At 41.1% G+C, this 26624-nt stretch overlaps 1 protein-coding gene across 3 annotated transcripts; it reads right to left on the bottom strand.

Moving 5' to 3' along the window:
* Nucleotides 1-309: 309 nt before the first annotated feature.
* loxhd1a (lipoxygenase homology PLAT domains 1a) lies at nucleotides 310-26530 on the bottom strand. 3 transcript variants are annotated; one of them, XM_069514195.1, is made up of 43 exons: nucleotides 25888-26530; nucleotides 24827-24946; nucleotides 23289-24377; nucleotides 20884-20998; nucleotides 19056-19136; nucleotides 17655-17839; nucleotides 16937-17035; nucleotides 16484-16632; nucleotides 16275-16398; nucleotides 15906-16156; nucleotides 15696-15831; nucleotides 15402-15562; nucleotides 15209-15295; nucleotides 14830-14965; nucleotides 14540-14694; nucleotides 14274-14434; nucleotides 13585-13661; nucleotides 13313-13509; nucleotides 13024-13216; nucleotides 12787-12947; nucleotides 12369-12702; nucleotides 12117-12268; nucleotides 11592-11725; nucleotides 11125-11273; nucleotides 10880-10984; nucleotides 10674-10802; nucleotides 10424-10591; nucleotides 10145-10326; nucleotides 9903-10019; nucleotides 9030-9192; nucleotides 8748-8902; nucleotides 8361-8570; nucleotides 7937-8063; nucleotides 7592-7800; nucleotides 7296-7481; nucleotides 6989-7116; nucleotides 6768-6885; nucleotides 5080-5257; nucleotides 2742-2927; nucleotides 2313-2483; nucleotides 1752-1890; nucleotides 1352-1507; nucleotides 310-1097 (listed from the first exon to the last, which is right to left on the bottom strand). In XM_069514195.1, exons 3-43 carry the CDS (start codon nucleotides 23986-23988, stop codon nucleotides 617-619), a joined length of 7245 nt encoding a protein of 2414 aa, XP_069370296.1. In that variant the 5' UTR covers nucleotides 23989-24377; nucleotides 24827-24946; nucleotides 25888-26530; the 3' UTR covers nucleotides 310-616. The 3 variants fall into 3 exon arrangements, 2 of the variants coding, with proteins under 2 accessions (XP_069370296.1, XP_019938126.2); XM_020082567.2 differs by lacking the exon at nucleotides 24827-24946; XR_011239204.1 differs by lacking the exons at nucleotides 310-1097; nucleotides 1352-1507; nucleotides 1752-1890 and having other exon boundaries at nucleotides 2344-2483; nucleotides 5102-5257; nucleotides 24827-24948.
* Between the last annotated feature and the right edge of the window lie 94 nt (nucleotides 26531-26624).

The following is a 26624-nucleotide window of genomic DNA, read 5'->3' as shown; positions in this document are numbered from 1 at the left end:
TTAACATCTGTCCTGAGAGATCCAATCACAAGTGGTCAGTGTAAAGTGTTCACACCTGGCATTGAAATTCTTCTGAAGGTTTTATGTAACCACTTGTAATCGGGTCTTACTTCCCTGCTCCACACGCAAATTATTTATCATTGTTGTTAGTTAAGATCAAACAATGTTGTTTTGTGCCAGTCTGAGTTTACAGATGTGTCAGACATTACTGTATGTGTGTGTCGGCACAAGCGAAATAAAAGTAGAGACGAGTCAGGAGAGTATCAGGAAGGATTTGAGTTCACACTGTTAAAATAATGTAGACACATGTGAGTATTACAAAGGAGTTTAATCTTTTATAAAATCTCCATTATAACAAAGCAGCTGAGCAAACCATCCCTGAATTTCTAAAGAATGGCACATTCACTTTCCTGACCAAAGAAGATACTGTTGCAATATTTCATTGCAGGCTATATTTCCATGTATTAAACATCTGACCATAAAAAAGCGTGGATGTGAAAATCTGTCTCACCTTCTGAGATATAAAACTTTCCAGGGCAAAATCTCTTGAGTCATTAAATTTAAATGTGAGTGTCGATCTCTCTGCTGTGGGAGTTTTTGCAAATAATAATTTATTTTAATATTTCGGGTAGAGAACCCTCGTGATTTTCCCATCAGCCCTCTTCGTGTCCAGCCACTTCCCACAGAGGAAGATGGTGGTGACACCGTTGGCTGTGTTGGTGACTTCCACACGGTCCAGCAGCCAGCCGGGGTTCAAACCAGAGTTGTCGTGCTCCATTCGCACTTTCTGCAGCTCTCCCATGTCCAACATTTCCAACAGGAAGCGGTCCGTCTGCTCTCGTTCGAAAAGGTTGCGAAACTTCTGCCGCAGCTGCCGGCGGCCTGAATCTCCATTGGAGCCGTAGACAGTGATGAAAACGTTGGCATCTGTACCTGCTCCTTTCTCGTCACCTGTGATGACGATGATCTCGTACTTGACTGGGACCAGGCTTCGAGCTTTACTGGCGAAGCTCTCCATTATCTTAGAGCACTCAAAGGTCAAGAAATCATCCCTTTTTGCAGACAGAGGAATGAGGGCTTTGCAATTGAAGATGTACCTGAAGGGTGAGATAGAAAAAAAGAAAATTATCTGATACCATCAAACTGTATAAGTAATAACTAGTATTGCTCTTTAATATGGCTTATTTCTTTTCCATCAATATCAAATAACATCCAGTGAAAATGTCTCAAAGCTAAACAAGTTCTTCTCCTGACCCGTACCTCATCCTTCTTCCACGCAGGTCCTTACCAACAAACAAAGCACAGGGGTGAAAATGTAACCTCCCAGTTGGAGGTAAAATGTATGTCTTACTTGTTTCCCAGTTCTCTTTCAGTGACGATGACATCCACCACATGCCAGTAAAATACCCCCTTTACTTTCTTTCCATCCTTCGGTGTGTGGCCCAGGCAGATTCCTGCGATATCACCCAGGTTCTTGGACGAAAACTCAAATCTGTCGACATTTCCCCTAAAAAGTAAGGAACATAAGCAGGTGGACAATGAGCAGCTACTGTCTTTCATTGGATTTTAACTTGTTTTGTGTCAGAGTGAATTTTCAGCAGGACAGTGTAATGTCATGATCGTGGATTGCAGCTTTGAAATGGGCTCTGGTTGGAGTTGCATAGGTGAGAATTCCAGAGAGAGAAAGTGCAGGTTTGAGTAATTTCATGCAACAGTTACAGTTCAGAGTTCATCTTGCAGCGAGAACCTACCGCAAGAACCTCTTCTTCTTTGACGAGTTCTCCATTACAAACTCTTTCGATCGACCCTTCTTCCCCTCGAGAATAATCCAGGCATTTTCTTTGGTTTCAGCCTCAGCTGTGTCTCCAGTCGTGACACAAATTTCATATTCTTGAGAGAAAACATGGACACAGCTAAAGTGAATTGTTCCAGACATGGTATCATTTCCAGACAGAATATATGGGTACATTAAGATGCCTCGGCACAGAACTATACCGGAGGATATTGACTGTATAAATATTATAAGTAAAATAAATAAAATCAGCTGCATTTTTCTATCTATCTATGGTCTGCATTTTTTCTAGACACAGTCATTTATGAGTTTCCATCACTGGAAACGATGCATCGTGTAATTCTGTCTCATTGATGTTTTTGCCTCTTTGTTCACAGCTCTCTCTCTTTACATCGAATCATCACTACTTCACTAAAACATCGTGATTGTTTGGCTGCTCCATGAACTGAAACACCATTTGCTTCTCTGTTAAGTTTAATAACTATATGATATAATGTGTAACTGCATATCCTATCCTTACTAGTCTTCTCATTGAGGTCTAAGTAGTCGTTGTTAGCACAAGCCAGTTCTCTCATTATCTGTCCATCGTCGTCATTCTTGGCGAGCCAGCGGTCACAAGGGAAACGAAATGTTTTGTCCATGATCTCATCTTTCACATCGATGTACTCCAAATGCCATCCTGGAGCAGGACCTGGGTGGAATGACACCAGGAAACAAAAGAAATACATCAAGTTAATATGTCATTCAGAGTGATAAACCAAGAGCAGTGCAGGAATCTTTTGGGCCGATCAGTAAAAATTTGTTTCACTCCTCCGGGATTCCAAAGAACCAGAGCAGATATGAGTAGTTATTGTGGGACAGCAGCTACATTAACCATCAAGGTTTCATCGAAAGCAAGACAGAGTGTTTTGAATCTGCCCACTGTACAGGGTGACTCTTTATGGCTGACCTGCGTTGTCGTGCCACACTCGTACTTTGGAGAGCTCTCCCAGGCTGAGGATTTCTGAGAATCGAAATGTGTCCATCTGTTTGCGCTCAAACTTGTTGGACTTGTTGCATTCTTTCAGCGCCAGTGTCCCTGTGTCTCCGTTCTCTCCAAAAATGATGACCCACACATTAGCGTCAGTGCCCGCTCCTGAAAAGACAGTAGAGAATTGTCCATTTAGAAGATAGAATCTGATATTCTGTCCTCCTATTGTTTTGACAATGTGACTGGAAGTGTGAGCTTAACCGTGCTTTAGTTGAATCTCTATAATTACAGTTTCAAAATCTACATTGACCTCTGAGATTATAGTGTGGCGATTAAAAAGTGAGAAAAGCCTGCTTCTTGCTGCAGATCTCCTTGAACCACAGGTCATCTAAGCTTTCTCAGAGTTTTGTTGAATTGCTGATAAATACTTGCATTGACCTAAGGAAACTAATAAGCTACCACACAATGTGAAAAGAAAAAGTAGAGAGAACTGACCCAGGGAGCACATGTACAATCCCTCTGCGCTTAATTATTTCATTGCAACTCAGTTTACAACATTTTTCTCAGTGTCCTTGTGTCTGTGCACCATGATATGAAGCCAATACTTAAACTTGTAACAACCCTACAAACATGACATTCAGTGGCTCTTCACACCACTAGGGCCACAGTCTCCCACTTAACTGGACAATGCCATTGTCTGACCAAAATTACCATTGTTAAATTCTTAAGGAGAAAAGCATTAGCCATCCAGAATTAATTAAGCATGTTCCGCTGTTTTCGTACATTTACTCAGAGTTGGCTCCGCACTGATTTACAATGTGTCAAAGTAGTGCAGCTGTGTTCTGCCAAATCAGATCAATAAGTCAAGCCCAAAGTTTTCAAACAGCAGTACACACATCATTTTAGCAACATGCTAAATCATCTAAAAAGGTCACCTAACCTGTCTGCACAATATGCTCCATTCACTTTTTGTTTATCGCTTGAGGCTTTGATTGTGAACAGAGAATGTAATTATGCTTGGTTTAATAATTATGTTAAAATTATGTTATACGGTATTCTGCAAAAACTAGCATTTTAAATCATCTCACGAGATGCCACTCAGGTACCGTAGTCGGTGGACACACCATGAACAGACAAGAGAAGTGAGAATGGACAGTAAGAAGTGAGTCAGCGAAAAGAAAGAAACATAACTTGACATGGTGTGCTCTAAAAACAGTACAGTTAATAAAGAGAACCTGTGGCTGATTTAACAATCAGATTTGTTTTCCTCACCACCAACAGAAGGGCAGGTACAATTTCAGTCGCTTAAGATTTTCTTTGGTTGAATACAACCCTTCTACACATACAGATCACTCCTTAAAAATCCCAAAGTGGTCCATTACTGTATGTACAGCCTCACCTATGTAATGTTGTCTGCATGTCTGTTGTGTATGTGTGTTTATCAGCCTGGCTCATTATTCTTCACAGAGTCTGAACAGTGGTGCAGAGCTACATCATAGCCTCCAGAGAGCAGCGCCTTTGAAGTCGGCTCAGACTTCTCGCTTTGCTATCGTGTTGATCAGCAGCTCGACTGAGCTGTAAAAAATCCTGCAGGAAGAAAAGAGCGAGCAAGGCTGCGTGGAAGGTCTCTGAGGAGGATTTCTTCCTTTACCACGTTGGACTCAAATATATGATTCCACTTCCTCTCCTCATGGAAAAACACAACCCTCTGTACGAGGACAAGTCAAGAGAGGATGAGCATCTATGTATCATAACCGTCTAGCGTGGAGAGTGAAATAATGATGTTACAGACTCTCTACAGAGTGGACCTTCTTTGTTGTTGCGTGGGTAAAGAGATCACATTGGAGAGATGAGCACCTGCAGGATCCCCTCAGGTACATCCCTTTGAAAGAGATTCTAAAACAAACAGCTAGGAGGTGGCAGAAAGGTGAAGCCAGGAAACTAAACACAGATGACATGTCACTGTTGACCAGCGACATGTCATTGAGAATCCCCCAGGAAGAGCTGGAGGATGATTCTGATGAGAGAGAACTCCTGTTCTCCACATCCCTGGACCTGACGCTGACCCAGAGATGGAAGGATGATTAGATTGGATTTCAAATACAAGTTCAGTCTTTGAACATATATATATATGATTATATTCAAACCAATTTTGAGTCATGTTGAATTCTTGCAAACTTGATTTTCAGAATAAAGGACAACCTTATTAAGTACAAGTTACACTATGTGATGTTCAGTTTTTCACAGGAAATGGGCAGACGGAACAGAAAAGGTTCGATTTGCATCCTCGCCGCACCAGCAGCCGACAACATATCACCTGCAACATCACTGGTCTTGACCTGGATGGTGTAGGTGGTGAGCTCCACCATCATCTCCTCGTCCACCACGGCGCCCATCTCACAGATCATCGTCCTCTTTGGTCCATGAGTCCTGGACAGCCAATCCTCATATGTGAACACAGACACCTCCTCTGTGGTCAGGTTTCGCATGATCACCTGAATGAACAGAGTCAGTTGTGTAAACATATTACACTTACTGTAAATATCAGTCAGAATCCTGTTGTTGACGTTGGTGAAACTAAAGTGTTATAGAGAGAGTGGCATCAAAGGTCACTTTTAACATACTATGATGTATTGAAAAGATTAAATAAGTCTTGTACACTTTAATGGAAAAAATTGATACTTCCCTTCTTATTATTATTATTGCTCTGCATTTGTAAGCCTCTGCAGTGCAGTTTCAGTCCTTATTCCAGACATATTGTATTCACAATAATGTGAGGTCTGTGACCTTTGACCACTGAAATCCTATCAGTCTTATCAGAGTCCAATTGACAACTGGTCAAAATCACTTGTATGGAGAAAAACCACAATCTACTCTGAGTATATTAAGTGTTAGTGTCACATTTTGACATGCACACAAATCCTTATTTCTCGATTAAGATGATTTATTACTTATGCTGAGAAGCATTCATTGATATAGACGGGGCCCAGGCACTGTTACTCTGCACTGCATATTTATTTGGGCAGATTAGTATGCTGGCAGTTCGCCTGGTGCACTGTTGTGTCGATTTCAATACACAGACCCAGAAATCCATAAAGACAGCACATCTGCTTGTGATGCTGGACACACATGGCTCTACCCAGGGTCAAGTCAAGGAGATGTTCACAGTCGCTGAGTCCCAGGCACGGACAGACAGGGCTTGGTATTGTTCCTGACTGCTCTGCGGCTCTGCAGGCATGCTGCCCTTACCAGAGAGAACATTTGCATAGGAAATATGCTCTGTTTCATCAGAGCGGTTGGCCTGAGACATCAGACTGAATTCGGAGGTGAGCAGGTGATAAAACAGGAAGCTCATGGGGACATCGGTTTGGGAAACTATTAATACAGTTGATTATATTTCAGACCTACACATAATAAAAAAGATATTTGCAGATATCACACACCAGTTCACACTAAAATCTCTCCCTCTCCTCAAAGCACAGTGCTCTTTACTAAGTCTGTTTGTGTGTATTGTAGAAGTGTGTGTGTCTGTGATGCCAGCAACAGAAGCATGGTTAAAAAAAATTAAAAAAAGAGTCAATATGGTCACTCCAGGAATACTGGGCCCTGCTGTGTATGTGTGAGTGTGTCTGTGTCTTTGTGGGTGGTTGAATTATTGACCATTCTCCTGCAGGCATGGAGAGATGTGTATTTGTCTGTGTGACATAACTGAATGATCCTGTGACCTACAGCACCAGGACACAAACACAAAAACTGTGACTGCTTTCAACTAGTGATCTGGCGGACATTACTGTTTTGCCTTTATGCTCCTGGTTTTATGTTTTATAGAGATCAGCTTTAAATCAGCTGCAACGTCTGTACTGCATAACACTGACAATAACAAAGGTATCATCTGCATAGTGCATCAGCTGATTCTGCTCAGTTTATCTGCTTAAAGATTTCCCTTTGCTATAACCTTTGACACGTCTGTCTGCCTCTGTAGCACGTTGGTTCAGGTGAGCTGACCTTATCCACAAACCAGTCAGGTCGACTGCCGGAGCCATCGATACGAAGCCTCATCTTCTTCAGAGGGGCAATGTCGTCGATCTCCATGTTGAAAGTGTCGTCCTGACCCCGCTCAAACCTGATGTACAGCACACACCATACATTGTACAGTTTATCATCCCTCGTAAAATGAAATTATCTTTTCATTTATATTGTTTCTGATAATGTCCATTCTTGGTCACCTGTCCTCGTTCTTCTGTAGCAGCATCTCCTCTGTGCTACCGTTGGCCCCAAACACAGACATGAAGATCTGCGTGTCTGTTCCTGCGTTTTGCACGTCACCCGTCACCACCGTCACCTCATAAATAATCTGATGTGAGAATGTGAAAACTTTATTCTCTCAAACATCCATCTTACACATTCAATATTTCAAAGGGACGACAGTTTAAAAAAACCAATTCTGGCATTGAATGGAATTTGAATGAAAGTACTTCATTTTGGTTTCATGACAGATACAGTATGAACTGTGTTCAGTTTATGCTTACATACCTTCTGGGAGATAGAAATGGCCTCTGCATCCAGCACGTTGAATACTCTAGCAGTCAACCCATCCCCCCTGTCTTTGGCCAGCCAGCACTTGCAAGCAAACATATATTTGACCCCTTTGGTTGGTACAGCAACAGCCAGCTCATCAACCAGCCAGCAGCTCTCCGGAGTGGCCCCATCATGGCCAAGCTGCCGGGAGGAAGAGAAACAATCACTTCAAGGAACGTGGGTGTGTCTTGCTGTGTTTGTGTGTTGACACATGATCTTTAGTGAAACTCTCAAAGCACCCTCCTCCTCACCTCAACCTTTTTGATCTCACCCACGTCTAAACCGTGGGACTCAAGGCTCTCCAGAGAGCCAGCCTCAAAGCCCTTCCTCCCATCTGCCAGGTCCAGCCACAACCTCTCTGTCTGGGTGTGATTGGCCCCGATAATGATCACATAAGCTCTGCTGGTGGTGCTTGCATCCCGCTCTAGTCCCGTACAGATGGTGATGTGGTATGGTATAACTGCACAGGAAAGAGGCACATGTACGAGAGCAAGAAACTATGTAAAAATGTCTGTGCCCAATTACAAGTAACAGGCATTTTAAAGAGTAGAAGATGAAGCAGACATGCAGAGCTGTAGATTATTGATCTTTCTTACGGGGGAGCTCAATTTCCTCCTCCTTCTTCTTCTTGTTCTTTTTGTTCATGTTACTGTCGACACTCTTCACTGTCAGAGCAGAGTTCTTCTTCTTACTGTTGATGCTCTCTCTTACTCCTTCAAAACCCTTAAAGAAACATAACACACACACACACACGGTGATACAGACATATACACACCATATCCTGCCACTAAATTTCATAGTAATCCGTCAGCTAGTTTTGTTGTAATCCTGCTAACTAAAAATCACAGATGAGAACCTAACTTCCTTGGAAGAGGTAACAAAGTGTAATATGCATAACCTTACTACTCTTATTCTGCATTCTAGTATTAAGTTTCAATATCTTCTTTACCATTTCTACATATATGTTTTGATAAAGGCACCTCCTGCATGCAGTCATACACAGTCTTTCATTCATCTTACCTTGACGTAGAAAACTCTCTTGATGCGTCTGTCCTCCCTCTTCCGAGACAGCCAACGTTCACATAGAAAGAGGAAGACCTCCTCTGTATCTATGTCAACCACCTCCACCTGGTCCAAGTACCAATCAGCGCTCATCATACTGTTATCGTGGCGGATTTTTATCTTGAAAACCTGTCCCAGGTCGACTGCCTCAATAGTAAACTTATCCACCTGAGGAGGGGAAACAGTCAGTGGAATAGCATGCACATCATTATGTTGTTTGTATGTATGTTTACTGTCCCTCTGAGGATTTTGATAACATTATTAGTCAAGCTTGTTAATCTTTATTTCATTGGAAGTTAAAAGTAATAAAGAACAGAGTAAAGACAGATAGTGGGTCTTTCTTACACATCCTCGCTCAAACTTGTTGCTGTTGGTCTCAGACTTGCTAAGCTTCCTCTCCCCAGTGTCGCCCAGGTCCCCGTAAATTGTAAGGAAGACGTTGGCGTCGGTGCCGGCTCCGTACACATCGCCTGTCATCACTGACACTTTGTATGTGTGAGCTGTAGTTGAAACAATGTGCAGAGACAAGAACACAGGGGAAATGTTTGAGGGAATTGTCAAAAAATATACCAAAAAGAAAGTTGTTTGCCATCACTGTTTTTCTGGCATCCAAACTTGTTCACATACTCTCTAGAGCTTCCTCCACCTCGACTTCAGTGACTTTCAGGCTTCCGTCTCGTGAAAGCTTCTCAGTAATGATGTCAGAGGGCACCAGCTCTCTCACTGTCTCTCCATCATCCTCCGACTTGGCGAGCCAGCGCTCACATGGGAAGATGATAGTCTCTGAACCCTACAGTAAAACAGAGGGACAGGCTTAAAACTCAACTACAGATTTCATTTGTGTGTTTGTGGCTTAGAGGAAGATCAGTGAACAGTGTCATGTTTTTATCTGAGCCTCGGGTAAGTATATGAGAGTCAGAGTGCGGGATTATCCTCATCTATCTGGGAGGAGAACATCTCCACCTACTGACCAAAAGTAGAGCCTGTTACCAACAGATGTAAAGAGGAAGATGCTGACAAAGTTGAATATAAGTCATTCACATCAAATACTTAGTGTTTCTTATGAGCAAGGTTGCAAGTATTGCGACCAATCAGGCCCAGGAGGAGGTGCAATTTTAAGCTAATATATAACTAAAATTCAAAACCAGTTCAAAGGCCAATATGATCTATTTTTCTCTATATTCAATTTCACAGCTTTGGTTGCTTTAAGGTTTAAGATTTAATAAGATCTTAAAAAATATGGTGCATTATCTTCATTATCATTATCTTATATCTAAGTATATAAAGTTAGTAAAATTAGCTCCACCTTGATGAACAAAAATGCAAAATGCCTTTTGCACATTAATGTCTCAGCAATAACATCTCTGAGGCAAAATTTCAGAATGTTCACATACTTACATTTTAAAGAACAATTACTTGCAATTGAGCATTTCTATTTTGTAGTATTGTTAATTTCTGTAAGGTAAAAGAGCTGAGCACTCCCTCCTCTGTGGACAGTACCTTTCCCTTTCTGAGCAGACGTCTGATCTCCACCCTGTCCAGGTGCCAGCCTGGGTTAACCCCACGGTTGTCATGACCGATACGGATCTTCTCAATTACATCCCCCACATCTTCTAGCTGCACAGAAAGAAGAAAACATTACGGAATTATTCAGTATTGAATTTTTATGACAGTATATATAACTGCACTGATGACCTTGGTGTGCACCAATTCTACTTGTTCATGAAAATATGTAATGATACCTCTACAATAAACATTTCCTCAGCTCCTCTCTCGAAGTACATCCTCCTCTCCCTCTTGTTGACACACAGACACTTCTGCTGTGTGCACACTGCATCTCTCCCGTACAGGACGATGAAGACATCTGCATCTGTGCCAGCTCCAAACACGTCGCTCGTGAAGATTTTAATCTCATAAGGAACAACTACAAAATAAAAAGAAGTTATATCATGAACAATTTTATGCATCAAATGACACATTTTTTAATATTTAAAATTGTGATATGGACTTCTGTGATTTACAAGGTGTGTAAAGCTCTGTCTGAAGAGTATTGGGGAAGAGGTCCCTGATAATGGCCCCATCATCCTCCCCTTTATCCAGCCAACGACCGCAGGGGAAGCGCAGTTTCTGTCCCAGAGACGGGGCGTCGATCTCCACCCAGTCAAGGAACCAACCTGCTGATCCTCCTCCTTAAACAGTGACACGAGTTAGTACATACATAATTCTGTGTTCATGATTCACTGAACAGGCAGACAGTCAGTCCTACTGTACCACAGTTGTCGTGTCCTATACGCAGCTTCTTCAGCTGTCCGATGTCCACGGCTTCAACGGTGAACTCATCAGTCATACCCCGTTCATACTTATTCTTATGGGTCTTTGATGCCTTTAGGTTTATTATCCCTGTTGATTATCCAATAAAAGTATTTTAGTTATTTTAGTACATAGATCTAATGCACTACCATAGTATAAAGTATTACCTGTGTCGTCCTTGGTGCCATACAGGATCATAAAGACATTAGCATCTGTTCCTGCGTATTTCTTGTCACCAGTTTTTATTAGTATTGTGTATGTCGTTGACATGGCTGCCATATGAGAAAATAAGAATGAATGAGTCATTGAACAATCATCACCTGTGGTAATTACCATCCTTATTCATTTCAATTAAAAAAACTTCCCCCCTTGTCCAGAGGTCAGATTCTCTATGTGACAGTGTTGCTCTAACCTTTCTGTTCCAGACCGAGTGTGGCTTCAGAGTCTTCCTCGTCATCATCGCCCTTCTTCATGAAGGCCTCGTCCACAGGAACAAGCTCCCTGGCAAGCTGCCCATCATCCTCATCTGTAGCCAGCCAACGCTTACAAGGAAAAAAGTACCTAAAACACAATTTTTAATTTATTATAAGCGCAAAGTATAAATAGTGATAATACCACAACCAGGGCCCCAACTGAAGATCGTTAAATGTTCCTGTGTCCAAGAAATTCCAAAATGACCGTCTCTCTTTAAACTGATCGCAAGTCATCAGAGAAGCTGTTCTTTATACAAAATATTTACTACCTACACAGTATGTTGTACCATTTTACACCATACAGTGGAGCTCTAAGATACTTTATGTGCAAAGGTTATGCATGTTATGTTGAAGATGCTGTAAAGTGATGATGTTGTGCTGCTCTCTTAAAATCATCATGACATACGTGGTGTCGTCTTTGTTGTCCACAATCTCCACTCTATCCAAAAACCAGCCAGCGCTGGCCTGGCTGTTGTCGTGTCGGATTCTCAGCTTCTTCAAGACTCCCAGGTCGACCGCTGTGATGTCAAAAATGTCCTCCTGGGTCACAGATGCACAAAACGATAAAGGATCACAGGTCTTAGGATAGCAGTGCTTGAGAACTGCATTGTTTATTATTTGATCTTTATATAACTTTGTGTTTAATGCTTGAGGCTTTCTGAGTGAACATAAGTTGTTCTTAGCTTATAATGATTTAAAATTCTGTAAATACTCACTTTGGATTTATTATTCATTTAGACTAATAAGCCTACCAGGTACAGTGCATGCATTTTGTCACATACATATTTCACCCCCAAATGACCAATCGATTGGTTGAAGACTTGGTATGATGTCAATCAAACAAGATTTTCATTGGTTGACCAGTCCTGATAAGCAAACTGTCTCCTCACAGAAGTTTTAGACATTCTGCACCAACAGAAACAAACCTTACCTGGTTTCTCTCAAATTTGTTCAGGTTATTGGACTTCCTGAGCCGTCGCTCCCCTGTGTCACCAGTCTCTCCGTAGATGTTGATGTAAACTTTGGCATCAGTCCCCGCCCCCCACATGGCCCCAGTGAACACGTGAACTTCATATGAGTTTACTGTCAGGAAAAACAAAAAACAAAATCACTTACAGAACAATAAAAATCTGCTGTAAACTGCTACCAGTTGGTCAACACATCCTATTAATGCTCCACTTACTCTCCAGGTCTTCATTGTCCTCTGTTAGCAGCTCAACCACAATCTCCCCATCCTCCTCATCCCTGGCCAGCCAGCGACCACAAGGGAAAGAAAATGTCTCCACTACTTCCTGCAGCTCCTCAACTATCTCCACCTCCTCTTCCTCTTCTTTCTTCTTCTTTTTCTTGTCCTTCTTCTTGTCTTTCTTGGGCTCCTCCTTCTTCACCTCAACCTGCACCATAGCCATTGTCAGCCGCTTTATGTCCACTGTCTCCAGGAACCAACCGTCGCCGATACCCTTCCCATCATGGTAGATGCGAATCTTGTAGATCTTGCCGACATCATGAGCCTCAATCTGGTTGGGATGAAACAGTGTTCAAACCAGGACCTTAAATCTCCACCAGACACTGACATGATGCCACAAAGGTTCAACACAGACCTTAAAGATTTCAGTAGTGTTGCGCTCAAAGTTGTTTGAGCGACTCTTGAGAGTGAGGACTTCAGTTTTTCCCTCATCTCCATAGATCTGACAGAAAACATTCGCATTGGTGCCACCTGCACGCACGTCCCCTGTGACCACTGTCACTTCATAGTTGATCACTGTTAATAAGGGTAAAATATTATGACCAGTAGAAAGACTATGTAGAGAAGAGCAATATATGTTCTTGTTATTTACATTGTTCAATGTCTAGGATCTCGCTGGGATAGATCTCAACCTCCACTTTCCCATCAGCCTCATCTTTGCACAGCCAGCGGTCGCTTGGGAACATGTACTGCGTCCTGTGAACTGGCACTGAGATCTGCACGCTGTCCAGAAACCATCCAGCCCGCAGGCCCTCGTTGGTGTGACCGATCAGGAGACGGTTGATCTGTAAGTAGAGAGGACATGAACAAATATAATTTAACAGAATTAGGAAAAACAAATAAATGTCTGAATCATAGGCATTTGTGTCAGAAGAACTCACCTGTCCAATGTCAAAGGTTTCAATGGTAAAGATGTCAGTGCGCCCTGTCTCAAAGTAGTTCCTGAGGTCATTGTCAGAAACCGCCAGTGTCATCTTGTTAGTGTCCCCCTTCTCCCCGTAAAGCTTCACAAACACCCTGGAGTCAGAGCTGGCTCCATTCACATTTCCTGTCTTGATTGCAATATGGTAGCTGACATCTGATGAAGGAAATTAGGGGCATTAAAGGAATGCTGTCCTTTCTTTTACTTGATAACCTCTCTTTTTAGACTCACTGAAGAGACGCAGGCCATCTCCAGCTGGAACTAACTCACGGACAATTTGTCCATCATCCTCATTACGGTCCAACCACCTGAGGAAAAACACAAAACATATATATATATAAAGGAAACAGCAAGATGAGAACTACTGGCCTTATAAACTTCCCTAAAACTTGAAATAATATAATTTTACATATGAATTAGAACATTTATCCTTGCAGAATGGAGATTAAATATCAAAATATTTATATATTATATAATATTTACATTGTTTTTGCATTAGAGGCTCTGTCTCTTTAAACAGGACAAACAAACAAACAAACTCTTTCCAAAAGTAACACTGCACCTAAGCCTTGTGGTCGGGCTCCAGTTACTAAAGGAGAGAGCTGTCCAGCCACATGCATTTAGTGTCCATTTGTAAGGTCAAACTCATCCATCAGCTGCCTAACAACTTAAATGCACACCACTGGAGAACTAGGAAACGTAAACGTGGCCAATATACAGAGGCTCTGAGAGTAAAACATTGAGAGAAATTGAACATTGAAGAGCATTGAACAAATGTTATGTAATTTTAATACATATGAAACAGTTACTATTACAGCCACAACAGCATAAATTTATATTTAATATTTTGGAAAATAACCATTCTCCCATTCCTGCTGAGAAACCCCAAAAAAGTAATGTGCAAAGTATTGTTTCCTTGCCTGTAACAAGGGAATTCAATGGCCATAGTTTCTGGCTGGCCCTCCTCCCTAACCATGACTTTATCAAGGAACCAGCCACAGCCTCCTCCACGGCCATCATGTCCCACACGCACCCTGTGTACTTGACCCAAGGACACGGACTCAATGAGGAACTCATCATGCTGAGGGGAGTCAGAGAGAAAACAGATAAAAAATGCTTGCGGTAAATTTCTCAAATTATATTTATGCATCTTCTGTGTTCATCTTTTAATTAATAATACACTCACATTTCCCTTTTCAAATTTGTTGACATTGTTTTTGCTCATAATCATGAGCCGCTCCCCCGTGTCACCCAGGTCACCGATAACATTGAGGAAGACGCTGGCGTCTGTGCCACTGCCGCTGACATTGCCAGTGCAGATGGTGACGCGATATTTAATCACTGGAGGAAAACAATGGAACACTCACATCTTATTAAGCACCTACGTTCAGTGCAATCTCATACACATGATGGTTATCGTGGAGGTTGTGATTATGTAGGATGATCTGAGAACATTTGTAAGTGTGCGTCTCTCACAGGGCAGAGGCTCGTCGATGAGAGCTCCTGTGGCTGAAAGCTCTCTGACAATCTCATTGTCGTCTTCATTGATGTCCAACCAGCGGCCACACTCAAAAGAATATTTCTCCATCGTCAGGGTCTTGAGCAAAGTAACCTGCAAAAAAATCCCAGTGTCAAGTATCATCATACTAAAGTATGTCTTCATCTGAAAATGTTTTAATGGACTGCACATCTGTCTGAAAGCTACTTGCACTTACACCCTGATTTGCAGATAAGTCTCATTACAGGGGAAAATAAACTCTAATCCAGTGTCTGACTCAGTGCTCAGAAGTGACAGTGTACAACAGTTTTAACAGCTTACGCAGACAGCTCAAGCAGACAGAGTAATGGGTCTCACCTTTGCTAAATGCCAGCCAGAAAATGGATGTCTCTTTTCGTGCCAGATGCGAAGTTTCAGCAGCCTTCCTATGTCTGGCATTTCGACCTACAGACATTTTAAAAGACAGTGTAACAGCAGGAGACACACCAAATAAAACATGTCAGTGTGAAAAAAAACTGTGATGTGCTCAGCAGAAGGAGCCAGGGCTTACCATAAACTTATCAAGCTGGCCCTGCTCAAAACTGTCAGAGTTGGTTTCCAGTTTGATCTCATCGGACTTTCCCCTCTCTCCATAGATCTGCAGAAACACCTGAGCATCTGTCCCTGCCCCCTTCACATCTGAGGTCCAAATCCAAAGGGACCACGGGAACTCTGGGGAAGATTCAATTTGATATTAAATTAGGGCTGTCTCATTTTTAAAAATTCTACACAGTCATAAAAATAGAACATGTATGATTTACGTTTTGTTTTCTGAGTAGAGATCTGTGAGCAGAATGAGACCTACTCTTCTGTTTCTTCTGCCTGAGAGAGACCATCTCATACAGCTCCCTCTCAATCAGTCCGTCCCCCTCGTCCTCGTCCAACCACATTCCGCACGCAAATGTCTGCTCAATGCCCGTGAAAGGACAGTATATAACAACCTGGAAGGAAAAATGTATACTTGGTGGATGTAAAGCACTTTGAAAATGTTTAACAAATGAGATATGTGAGGTACCTTTTCACAGTACCACCCGGCACCAACAGCCCCATTGTCGTGCCCGATGGTGACCCTGCTGAGTGGGCTGATAAGTTCACAAATCTCCACGTTGAAAATGTCGATGAGACCGCGCTCGAAAGCCCCGCCCTCCAGGAAGACTTTGCCGCTGTTCTTTAAGCCTTTGGAGCCGTGCATAACCATGTGGATCTTAGAGTTGGTGCCTGCACCCCTCACATTTCCAGTCATCACTTGTACATTATACACGATTCCTATACGATGCAAAAAATGCACAAAAACTCAAATTTTTCTTGAATTCATAAATGAGATATGGCTATTTTCTACATTTGTATATTAGATATACTGAAAAATGATTTGTGTTGTTCTCACCCATTGGTTGCATTGATCCAACCAACACATCTCTCTGTATTTTGCCATCACCTTCATCTAAGGCAAACCAGCGATTAACAGGGAACTCATACACTTCTTTATTCCCCATGTCATCGATTAACACCTGCAGAGACATTCAGCGTTATCATGGTTTTTATGTATTGCATGTGCACACTAAGATTATGTATGCATGTGCAGGTTGTACATGCCTTATCGAGAAACCATCCAGCCGATGAACCTCTGTTGTTGTGTCCGATGGTGATTTTCCTGAGCCTTCCCAGGTTTGGAGCCTCTATCGTGAACTTGTCCTCTGAGCCCCGTTCAAAGTTGTCTTTGTCACTGTCCAATCGTCTCTCCCCTTTCAAAATAAACAAAGACTTTAGGAATCACAATCAAACACTGAAATCACAATTAGGATGTATATTTATGTGATTGTTCATTGTTATTCATTCCAAACAATAAGAGGCTGGAACCATTTTTTGTTTGTCCTCTCAAATGTGAGGATTGACCACTTTTCTCTGTTTATATAATTCAAAATGTGATCTATTTGCTGTCCTTATATCATACAAACAGATTGAAGATATCATCTTGTGGTTTAGGGATATTGTGATAAGAATATTCCCATTATGTGGTATCAATGAAAAAATAATGTGAAGGTCTACCTGTGTCACCGGTCTCTCCAAAGATATTCAGGAAGACATCAGCATCCGTTCCACTTCCCTTCATATCAGGAGTGAACACACTCACTATGTATTTATTCACTGCAGATGAAATACACAGAATACAGTGATTTCTATAATCAATGATTATGACTGATTTAAATGTTAATAGTGTAGAAAATGCTGATGATCAGGTTCTTTTAGAAAATAAGTAATATCTACACAAGTTCAGCATTCATAGCATTATGGAATAATAATACGTATCATTAGACTTTTCTGCTGTCATTAGGCAGGTTCTTTGCTAATCCATGCTGAGATGGTTTCTTGGTTAAATATTCATAACATTGTGTGCGTGCATGTGTGTGTCCGTGTCCATATTGCTCCGACCACTCCCTGACACTGTCCCCTGTGTTTATCTGAGTCTCGGCTTCCCGACGCTCTGCTCGACTGACTGCATATTCTGAGATGTTAGATCACATTGCAACAGGGGACACGTGGGCTTCTTTAACTGAGGATTACACTCTGATGGAATTCAATTACAACCTGAAACAGTAGGAAGATGTGTAAGCCCATCAGGCAACTTTTTGTATAACTGGCCAGGCACATTGTACTAATACTGTCAAGCGTCAGTTCATTTATAGTGGACACTTGTCTTTCCATCAATTGTTATTTAGTTTTGACCTCCCTGAACCTTTGTGTATTTTGTCTCAGAGTGACCTACATTTTGGAACGTCCATCGGGTTGAGGCTGCCCAGCAGGTCCCTGACAAACAGGTTGTCGGCCTCCTCCCGACTCAGCCAGTTGTTGCAGGCGAAATAGAAACGCAGATGGGGCCGGTTCATGTCGGTCACCACCACCCTGTCCAAGAACCAGCTGGCGTTCATCCCTGTATTGTCGTGCTCGATCCTGGAGAAACAATCAGTCATGGTGTGATATGAACTCACTGTGCAGGTATGAATTCACTGTACATGAGCTTGTCATATCAGATTCATCACTCTGTTTTTTAAGTGTGTTTAGTTTATTATTTAGCTGTGATAAATGAACAGAGACTGTTTCAGAAATATCACAAATATCATGAGGCCTGAATGAGTACAATGTTACGAAAAATAGTAAACCCAATTTAGGATTATGCGCCATTAAATGTACACAGATGATTGTATACATTTCTGAAGGCTCCAATAAACTCAAATAACTTTTGGTAGAGTTGTTCAAGAATGATGCACTACAGTTAAAAAAATAAAGTAGAAACGTCTGTCCTGTCCAATACATTTCTAGGTTATTAATCTGCACTGCATTTGGGGAAGGCAAAGCCCAGGTAAATATGACAATGTCTGATTTTCAAATAAAGCTGAATAGAATTTGAGGAGTTGTATCCATATTGGATCAAATATAACATGGATTCATAGCACATGAAAATGTTTACAACAAGCAGAAAAGTCAATTTTTGACCTTGGAAAAATATGTCCACTTACAAGCTATTTCCGGAGCTTTTAAAAGAGTCCTGATTAGTAGATGGAGTTGATCTGTTATAGTGTAGATTCATCGGATTAAGATCAATAGATGTTATGATTTCATCCATAGTAGAAATTCCCGTCAAAGTAAGCTTAAAAAAGTAGTTGAAAGCTCTGCAAAAATTGGTACACGGACTATGATGTTTTCATGTTATAACCTACTATTTATAAAGTCAAAAAGTGGTAGAACAGCTGTTTAGTTTGCCTGTCAACAAATACATTAAAAAATGTGGCTAAGTTGTTCTGTTAAAAATTGTACAACATCCAAAAGGCAGCACTTTGATGGGTAAAACTTACTTGAGCCATAGTAACTCTGCCTACTCTGGAGTAAGACATTATTGACTCACAACAACAGATGGGGCTTAACCCTCTAATGCCGGATGAAATCCTTTGATGGCCGATGGCAGAGCTGGAAAATAAGTGAGAAATGTCCCTGTGTGATCTGCTCTGTAAGCTGCTTCTATCCTAACTCTGAAGCCTCAACTGTGATGTGTCAGTCAAATGTAGCTGTGCATTCTGTCAACAAGATTATATATCTGCAACACCAAACACCATTGTATAATACATGTTGGTTTATATATGTCAGTCACTTTTAGCACAGTGGGATTTACCTCAGCTTCTTCAGAGGCCCAACATTGTGAGTTTTGATGCGGAAAACGTCAGTCTTATTCTTTTCAAATGCAGTTCTGCTTCTGTAAAATGAAGAAACCATTGAAAATGTCAGAATTTGGGAGACACAATGAGCTATCCAAGAGAAAGTTTGTGTGTATGTCTGTGTGTGTGTGTGTGAGAGAGGGAGGCTCTATTTAATTGGAAGAAAGTAGTATGGGTAAAGAGATACAGTCCCGCCAGACAACTGAATAGAAAGGTAAATTACATCTCCTGACTGATCCAGCTTAAGCTAAACACCAGTGGTCTCACGGCAGTGGTATAATCTGAGACCTCCTCAGGCTCCACCACTTTGTCGCTCCCTCCTCTTCATCATGTATGTTTTTACAAATCAGAGATGAAACTGGTTCTATACACCCAGCACACCCTCTCTGCCAACCAGTGAATCAGACACCTTCTTTTTCATTAACAAAGAGAGCCTCACTTTGTCTGACCCACACCTCCACCTGCTCTCTTCTCCCTGCAATATTCAACCTGTGCACAATGCCAAGGCTCGAATAATTAAGGTGCACGGTGTCGTATACTATAAAACAACTGCCAAGAATGAAATACTGTACAGCACACATGAATACATGACCCTGTTCTGTCACACCTGTGGGAGAATGATGGGGAGACACCGGTTATAACAAAAACAAACCCAATGCAAACTTTGGAATTCATGCAATTTAAATGAGTAATAATCACAGTGAATTTCCAAAGATTTACATGTTTAATCTGCCTTGATTGTTCAATCATAGCAACCCTCCCTTACCTGTATCATGTTATAAAGTTTTAATCAATCATTACACAATACAGGCAGGGCTTAATATATATATATATATATATCTGAGTAAGGCGAAACTCCTTACTATACAATATGTTTATAATATGACCAAAGTGACTCCTTCAACATTCATGTATGCAATTTCATCAGCTGAGCAACAGCTGTTACACAGCATGAAGATACTGAATGCATGGGATGTTGTTGCTGTCTGAAACGGATGAATGAGACCACCACAAGGTGTGTGTGACACAGTCCAGAGTGGCTCACAATAAGTTAGTATATCCTATCTGCTGCGAAGGTAACCCTATCTGTCAATCAATGCGTGCAGAGATAAAGAGCCTGATGTTGATAAGATCCCCTGAGAGTCATTTGATCATCCACAGAAATGACATCGTGGTCTTCTTTCATTTGCCTTCAAATGAAAAAGAAGACCGGCCATGTCACATAGTTCCTCCTTACTCCAGATATTCTGTGTTCGACATTTTTATGACTGTATAGAGGAGAGATTCCTGCACCACAACAAAACGTGTTGTTGTAAACACGCTCTGCTTCTCTGATATCAGAGTGTTTATAGTTTCCTGGTGGGAAAGATGTTTTTGCCTTGATTCTATGGCTTTACAGACATCAGGTTAATGATAAACAGGAATGCTCCCTCATACAGTGTTACATGCACAATACAACTCAACACAAGGACAGAATCATGATCATCCTTTAGCAGACTGATTCAAAAATACCTCTTTTCTGTGCTGAAGGATCAGAGAGGAATAAAAAAGATTAAAAGTTAACAGTGGACATTGAAAATGTTACAAACTAGCTCAACTGAAACATACAGTTATGAACTCTATCTGACTCAAGGTTAACAGTATTACACATAAAGCCAGAGTACGTGCAAACAAATCAGAGGGACTCACTGAGACCTGGTTTAGAGTCTTAAAGACAATTTACATAATGTACCAAAGTAAACTATAATTAGGTGACATCAACATAAACCCCTTTAAATAACTCACTTGCTCGCCAGATGAACCTTGGGCGTGACGCCAAAGTCTCCAAAAAGGGTAACAAACACATTAGCATCAGTCCCCGCTCCTTTTACATCACCAGTGACAGTGACCACCTCATACACTGAAAAAGAGGAGATGGAGATTAGAAAGATGATAGAAGATTAATTATTTGTGCAGTGCTGTCCAGTTTGTGAATAAACAACAGGTGAATCAATTATATGATGTCTAACAGACACATTTGAAGAGTAAAAACTAAAAACAAAAGTCACAAACCCAAAGTCACATCACACAGTGTCCAATAATCTATAAACATTAGGGAGCATTATGTTTCTTTCCATACACGGTTGCCAGGGAATTCAATGCGGCGAATCTGCAGCGAATCCATGTCTGGTGTGATACATCAGCCAAGCCTCTCTCACATTTCACAAATGTGTCTCTGTCGGACCAAGCCACCGAGTTGATGAGAAGGTAAAAAGGAAGACAACTCAGCACTCTGTAAAACAGCTGCCTCACTTTGTGTCATTGAAGGTGGTTATATCTGAGAGAGGGCACTGGCTGTTTAACATTTGAGCCATCATGGTTTTTGGTTTAGGGTCAAACATCTAAACTACTATTGAGTGGATCTTAAGAAGTTGGGACCTACAGAAAACCAAGTTTACAATGGCAGTATTTGGAAGCACAGGTGCTTTACTCTCTGGTCCCTCTATCCCATATGATGGTCCATATTTGTTCTCTTCCAAACATGCATCACTTTCGTCTTGCACAAGTATGGTTTTTGTTGCCATGAATCTACTGATAATAATAACTCTTTCGATTATTGGAATTTGACACACCTGAGCATCTGCCCTTGTTTGAGTTACAGTATCAACATTAAATCTTCATCAGGGGATTAGTTGGTGTGTGGCTGTTACCTGTGACTCAATACTGTTGCTTATACAATGGTAACTCTATAGTCTGCCTGCCTTACTGTATAGATAACTCCTCTATCTTGATTATGCAACGTCTTTAATTATTATATAACTTGTATACAGTGTGGACTTAAAGGTATTGAAAAAGACTCTACTGACTGATTTAATGGAACAGAATCATATGTTTTGTGCAGTATGGTAGTCGACAGTTTTTAAATGCTGGTAAACGTGGTTCTGTGTAGGGTATCCATTGTTCTGGGTGAATGTAAAAAAAAGCATGGTGGACTGAAGAGAATCTAAAAAAAAATAATTGTAGATTCAGCCAAAAACAATCAAAGAACAGAGAGTAGAGAAGAAAGTCAGGTAAAGACAAGTGCTCAGGAACGCTAAGCACAGAGACAGAAGACAAGTAGATAACCTAAAAAATATCTTTGGAGAGGAGGAAAGCCCTGAAGAGCCAATTGACCAAAGTCGATAAGAAAGAGGCGTTGATACCTAATTAACAGTGAGCAGGGCTATTAAAAGCAGATTAAGGAGAAAGAGATACACCTGATAAAATCAGACAGACTGCAGCCTGGTGCAACTGAGCCGTGATAAACTCTGTGGAGTGTCAGGGTCACTGCTAATGATGGGCTAAACAAGAACACTTAGGTACTGCTCCTCGTAATCTGCATGATGATAAATGGCTAAAACTCCATTAGCTTTAATTTATGGCAACTTTTAATCAGTCAGAAAGTACATTGACATATGGTATCACCTTTTCATCACTGTCTTTGTCAACTTGACGGTTGTGTTTATGTGCAATTTCCATGCTTCCTACGAATTACATTTTGCACAAGTCTTGTTTTAGGTTTTGTTGCCATGAATCTACTGATAATAATAACTCTTTAGATTGTTGGAATTTGACACACCTGAGCATCTGATGTGCATCTACCCTTGTTTGAGTAAAAGTATCAACGTGATTAGTCAGCGTGTGGCTGTTACCTGTGACTCAATACTGTTGGTTACAGTGGTAACTCTATAGTAGACAACTGAGAATATTTAAGAACAAAATATGTAATAATCCAGAGAAATGTGTATTGTATTGACATTTGTATCACAAAAAAAAGGCTTGCCTCATTCCCCCTCCTCAACAAAAGCACAAAGCAATCTTGTGCCCCCTATTCAACAACCTTTCATCAGCTTAAAGAAAACTCTTTGGCTGCCAGCCCTGCCCTCTGGCCCAAGCGTTGCTCGCAGCCCATGCGACTGGGATGGCACCCAGCACCTGTCTGCCCCTGAGCCTCTATTTAGTACCATTCATGTGGAACATAACTGAGCATTCACCCAACAACAATCACAGAGGGATTCCCCAGGGTGGCCTGTTCAGATCTGAGGGGAACAAGAGCAAATCTGTGGTCAGTGTTTGACCAGTTGATTCACTCTGGCAGGTTTATACATCTTAGACTCATCTAAAGAGCAGCATGTGAGGTTTCTGTTGGTGCTACAGTGCCAAATACTGACCTTTCTTTTTGTAGTACTCATCCTCGTATCCATCAGATGAGTCCGTGTGGTAGTTCAGAAGCTCGTTCTGGTAGATCACTGCATAGTCCAGCTGTTTATTCTTGGACTTTTTCCCCTTTTTCTTTTTATCTTCATCACTGTCAGCAGATCCTTTCTTTGCCTTCTTCTTTTTCTTCTTCTTTGAGTCCTCCTCTTCTTCCTGCTCTTCAATCAAGGGCTCCTCATCATCATTGTTGTGAGATTTCTTTTTCTTCTTGCCATCTTTTGACTTTTTATCCTTGGAGCCCATCTCCTCCTCTCCCTGTGGATTTTCAGCAGAGGGTTTCTTTTTCTTTTTCTTCTTTTCCTCCTTCACCCCCTCAGTCACTTCCTCTTTAAGCTTCTCTGATTTCTCCTTTCTGGAATTGGTTGCGTGGTCATTATTGTTCTGCTCATCTTCTTCAGCTTCATTTTCAATCACAGCATCATTTGCTTTCTTTTTCCTCTTTTTCTCCTTTACTTTTTCACCCTCTTCTCTCTTCTCTGAGTCCTCCTGAGTCTCAGAGCTCTTGTGTTTCTTCTGACTCCTCTCTCCTTTTGTGGAGTTCCCACGGGACACTCCGCTGCTCCTCTCCTTTAACTTTGGCTCCGTATCCTCCACTTCGTCATCAACTTCTTCAGTTTCTTCTGAAGCTGTGGATTTTTTCTGTTTCGACGGCATCTTTTATTCATCCACTTCCCTGGCTCTTAGTTTCGTAAGTGCTGCCTTGAGTTTCTAATGGTGTAAGACAATTCATTTGACCATTGGCTGTGGGGCGGCTCTGGGATCATGGGGTTCAGAGCAGCCTGGGTGTGAGCGGTGATACCAACCCAGGACATGCAAAGGGCTGGATGGCTGCATGGATGTCTCCAACCTGGGTAGTATGTGGCCATACAACCAACACACACTACTCATGAAAAATTACTGTCACCTCAGGAGGCACGTGACCCATGGGAGAAAGCCCTGTGAAAAAGGAGCCTTGCACAGAGAACTTATCCTCTCTGCCACGGCACGCTCCATTATTCATGGTGTCAGGATCGCTTTACGGGCCGGGGGCGTCTCGCTTTAACCTGCAGTCACATGTACACAGATGGAGACAGACAGACAGAAAGAAAGACAGACAGACAGACACACAAACTCTCAGTTACAACAACTCTTCTTCTGATTCAAACAAAATAATCTTTAAGTCCTGAGAAAGCAGAATATTCATGCAGCAATGATTTATATAGAATAGGTTCATATTTTGGGAAATACATTTATTAGTTTTCTTTTCAAAAGTAAGATGAAAAGATTGATACCCTATTATATCCGTATGAACAAAGACTTGAAATAAGGCAAACCAATTAGAAAAGTAGGAAGAAAATACTGAAATCTATAAAGATAAACCTTATTTATTTGTATAATCCATAAAAACCACAACTTTTTTTTGTACTAACTAAGCATTAAGTAAATAAAATACAACACGTTGATACATTTCTTTAAACTGTAAACTTTATCCCATTAGCTTTATTGCTGCTACCTGATAAGACAGACATCAAGGGGGAGGGCAGAGTTTGGTCATATTGATCTTTCAACATCAGATTACCCGACCAAGGGATGACAGCAGAGTCATGTGAAACAGTAAACCCAGGCGCTGCTCCTCTAAAATAAAAGGCAAAATGCTGCAGTTTTCTTTTAATCGTCACATTCATAACATCCACGTAACAAGATTTTACATTGTGATCACAGATAGGCCTTTCCCACAGCAGACATTTCACCATGTCATCGAAGAAAAACAGCTGTAATCGATAACTTTTTCAACAGCTCTGATCAGTTTACTCCAGTAACACGTGACCACACGACTGTGTGAACCACCACAGTCTGTGCAAAATACTAATTCAGCCAAAATTCATCTTCTCATTTACACCCACAGTAGCATGTTAAATTGTCTGCAGTGAAAATGGGCCTTTTCTTGTTTTCAGTGAGATCCTGTCTCATTAGTCAACCTGGTATAGTCCAGAGCTGTGTATGTTCCCCTCCCTTAGTTCAAACAACAAAAGTATATTAAAAATACACTGTTCTTGATCCCTGCCAAGTACTACTAATAACTTCAGTTATATTATCCATATGTTTTAGTTTTTTAATACTGAAACTAATATTACTTTCAGCTATTTTTGGTATTTGCCATCTTCCCCCACTCATCAATTAGGCTACATTACAACAATCAAACTCTTCATCGTTAACTTTTCCCAAAACACTTTCAGCCATTTATCCTCCTTGACTTTTAATGTTAACTAGCTCCTTCAAATAGCACATTACTATAAATATCAGCTAATTATTTAAATGTTAAAACCCACAACCTTTAGCTAGCTAGCTTTCACTGTTTATCCAATGCTTTGCCCTAAGATATCAAACCTTTATGCAATGCTTTAAACACTAGCTAAATGTTCACTACTCCAAACATTCTCTCTTCACACTTCATCTATTACTCTTTGTTTGCTAGCTAACTATGTCTGCTAGCTTGTCTGCTAGCCTGCTATCTAGCTAGCTAGCAGACAAGCAGGCAAACAGGGAGGAAGAGGAAACAGGAATATTACTCACTGTTAGCAGGGACACGGGAAACGTGAGGGAACTATTTAAAGCATAAAATCTGACAAAGAACTTGTGAAAAAGATTTAAATCGGAGCTTGTGTGATGAGGGTCAGATGAAGCTGAAATGTATGGTTGTAAAAGGAAGCCTTATAAGTTATAACATTGGAAAATGACACAATAGAAGTGCAGTAACACACCTTCATGTTGGTTTAAAGACCAACAAACCAAAGACAATCAAAAGAAAGAGAGAGAGACAGGTGTGTGTGTGTGAGTGAGTGGGGAGGAAAGGTCAGGTGACCGGAGATGAGGAACAGGTGAGCAAGTGGAATAATAGACATGAAGAAAGTCCAGGGACATCTAGTGGTTGGATGACGAACGACAGGTCAGACAGAGAGACCTGTTGACTGTAAATAAAGATGGACGACATAAGAATAGTAACAATAAAAAGTCATTTTTGTTCCCGCAATGAAATTTGTAATAGTACAGCAGCAAGAAGACATCAGCAGTAATAAGTAGAAATATAGAAAACTATAAGATCACTGCCAGGCAGACTCCAGATTTTGTATCGAGTATCTAGGGTTAATCTGGATAATAGTGGTGAGTGGAAATGTGTTGTCTATCTTAATATATTGTGGAGAGAACATGAATAGTCATTGAATAGGCAGTGATGGAAACTGCCAGATATTATTATAAATTGAAGATGAGATACTAGTATGTGCAAGTATGTATGTTTAGTGTTGGAGACA

The sequence above is a fragment of the Paralichthys olivaceus genome, chromosome 18 (genome assembly GCF_024713975.1).
Source record: "Paralichthys olivaceus isolate ysfri-2021 chromosome 18, ASM2471397v2, whole genome shotgun sequence".
NCBI classification, from domain to species: domain Eukaryota; kingdom Metazoa; phylum Chordata; class Actinopteri; order Pleuronectiformes; family Paralichthyidae; genus Paralichthys; species Paralichthys olivaceus.
Note: the sequence above shows the minus strand (reverse complement) of the source record. Positions and strands in the feature narration are given on the sequence as shown.

What these genes read in the sequence shown, in the direction of transcription:
- loxhd1a (XM_069514195.1), bottom strand. Translation starts at nt 23,988, where the DNA reads ATGCCGTCGAAACAGAAAAAATCCACAGCTTCAGAAGAAACTGAAGAA. An exon ending in GATCCTAGACATTGAACAAT is followed by an intron (nt 12,948 to 13,023) that starts GTAAATAACAAG and finishes CCTTATTAACAG; the next exon opens with TGATCAACTATGAAGTGACA. An exon ending in CTACAGAAGAACGAGGACAG is followed by an intron (nt 6,886 to 6,988) that starts GTGACCAAGAAT and finishes GCTGTACATCAG; the next exon opens with GTTTGAGCGGGGTCAGGACG.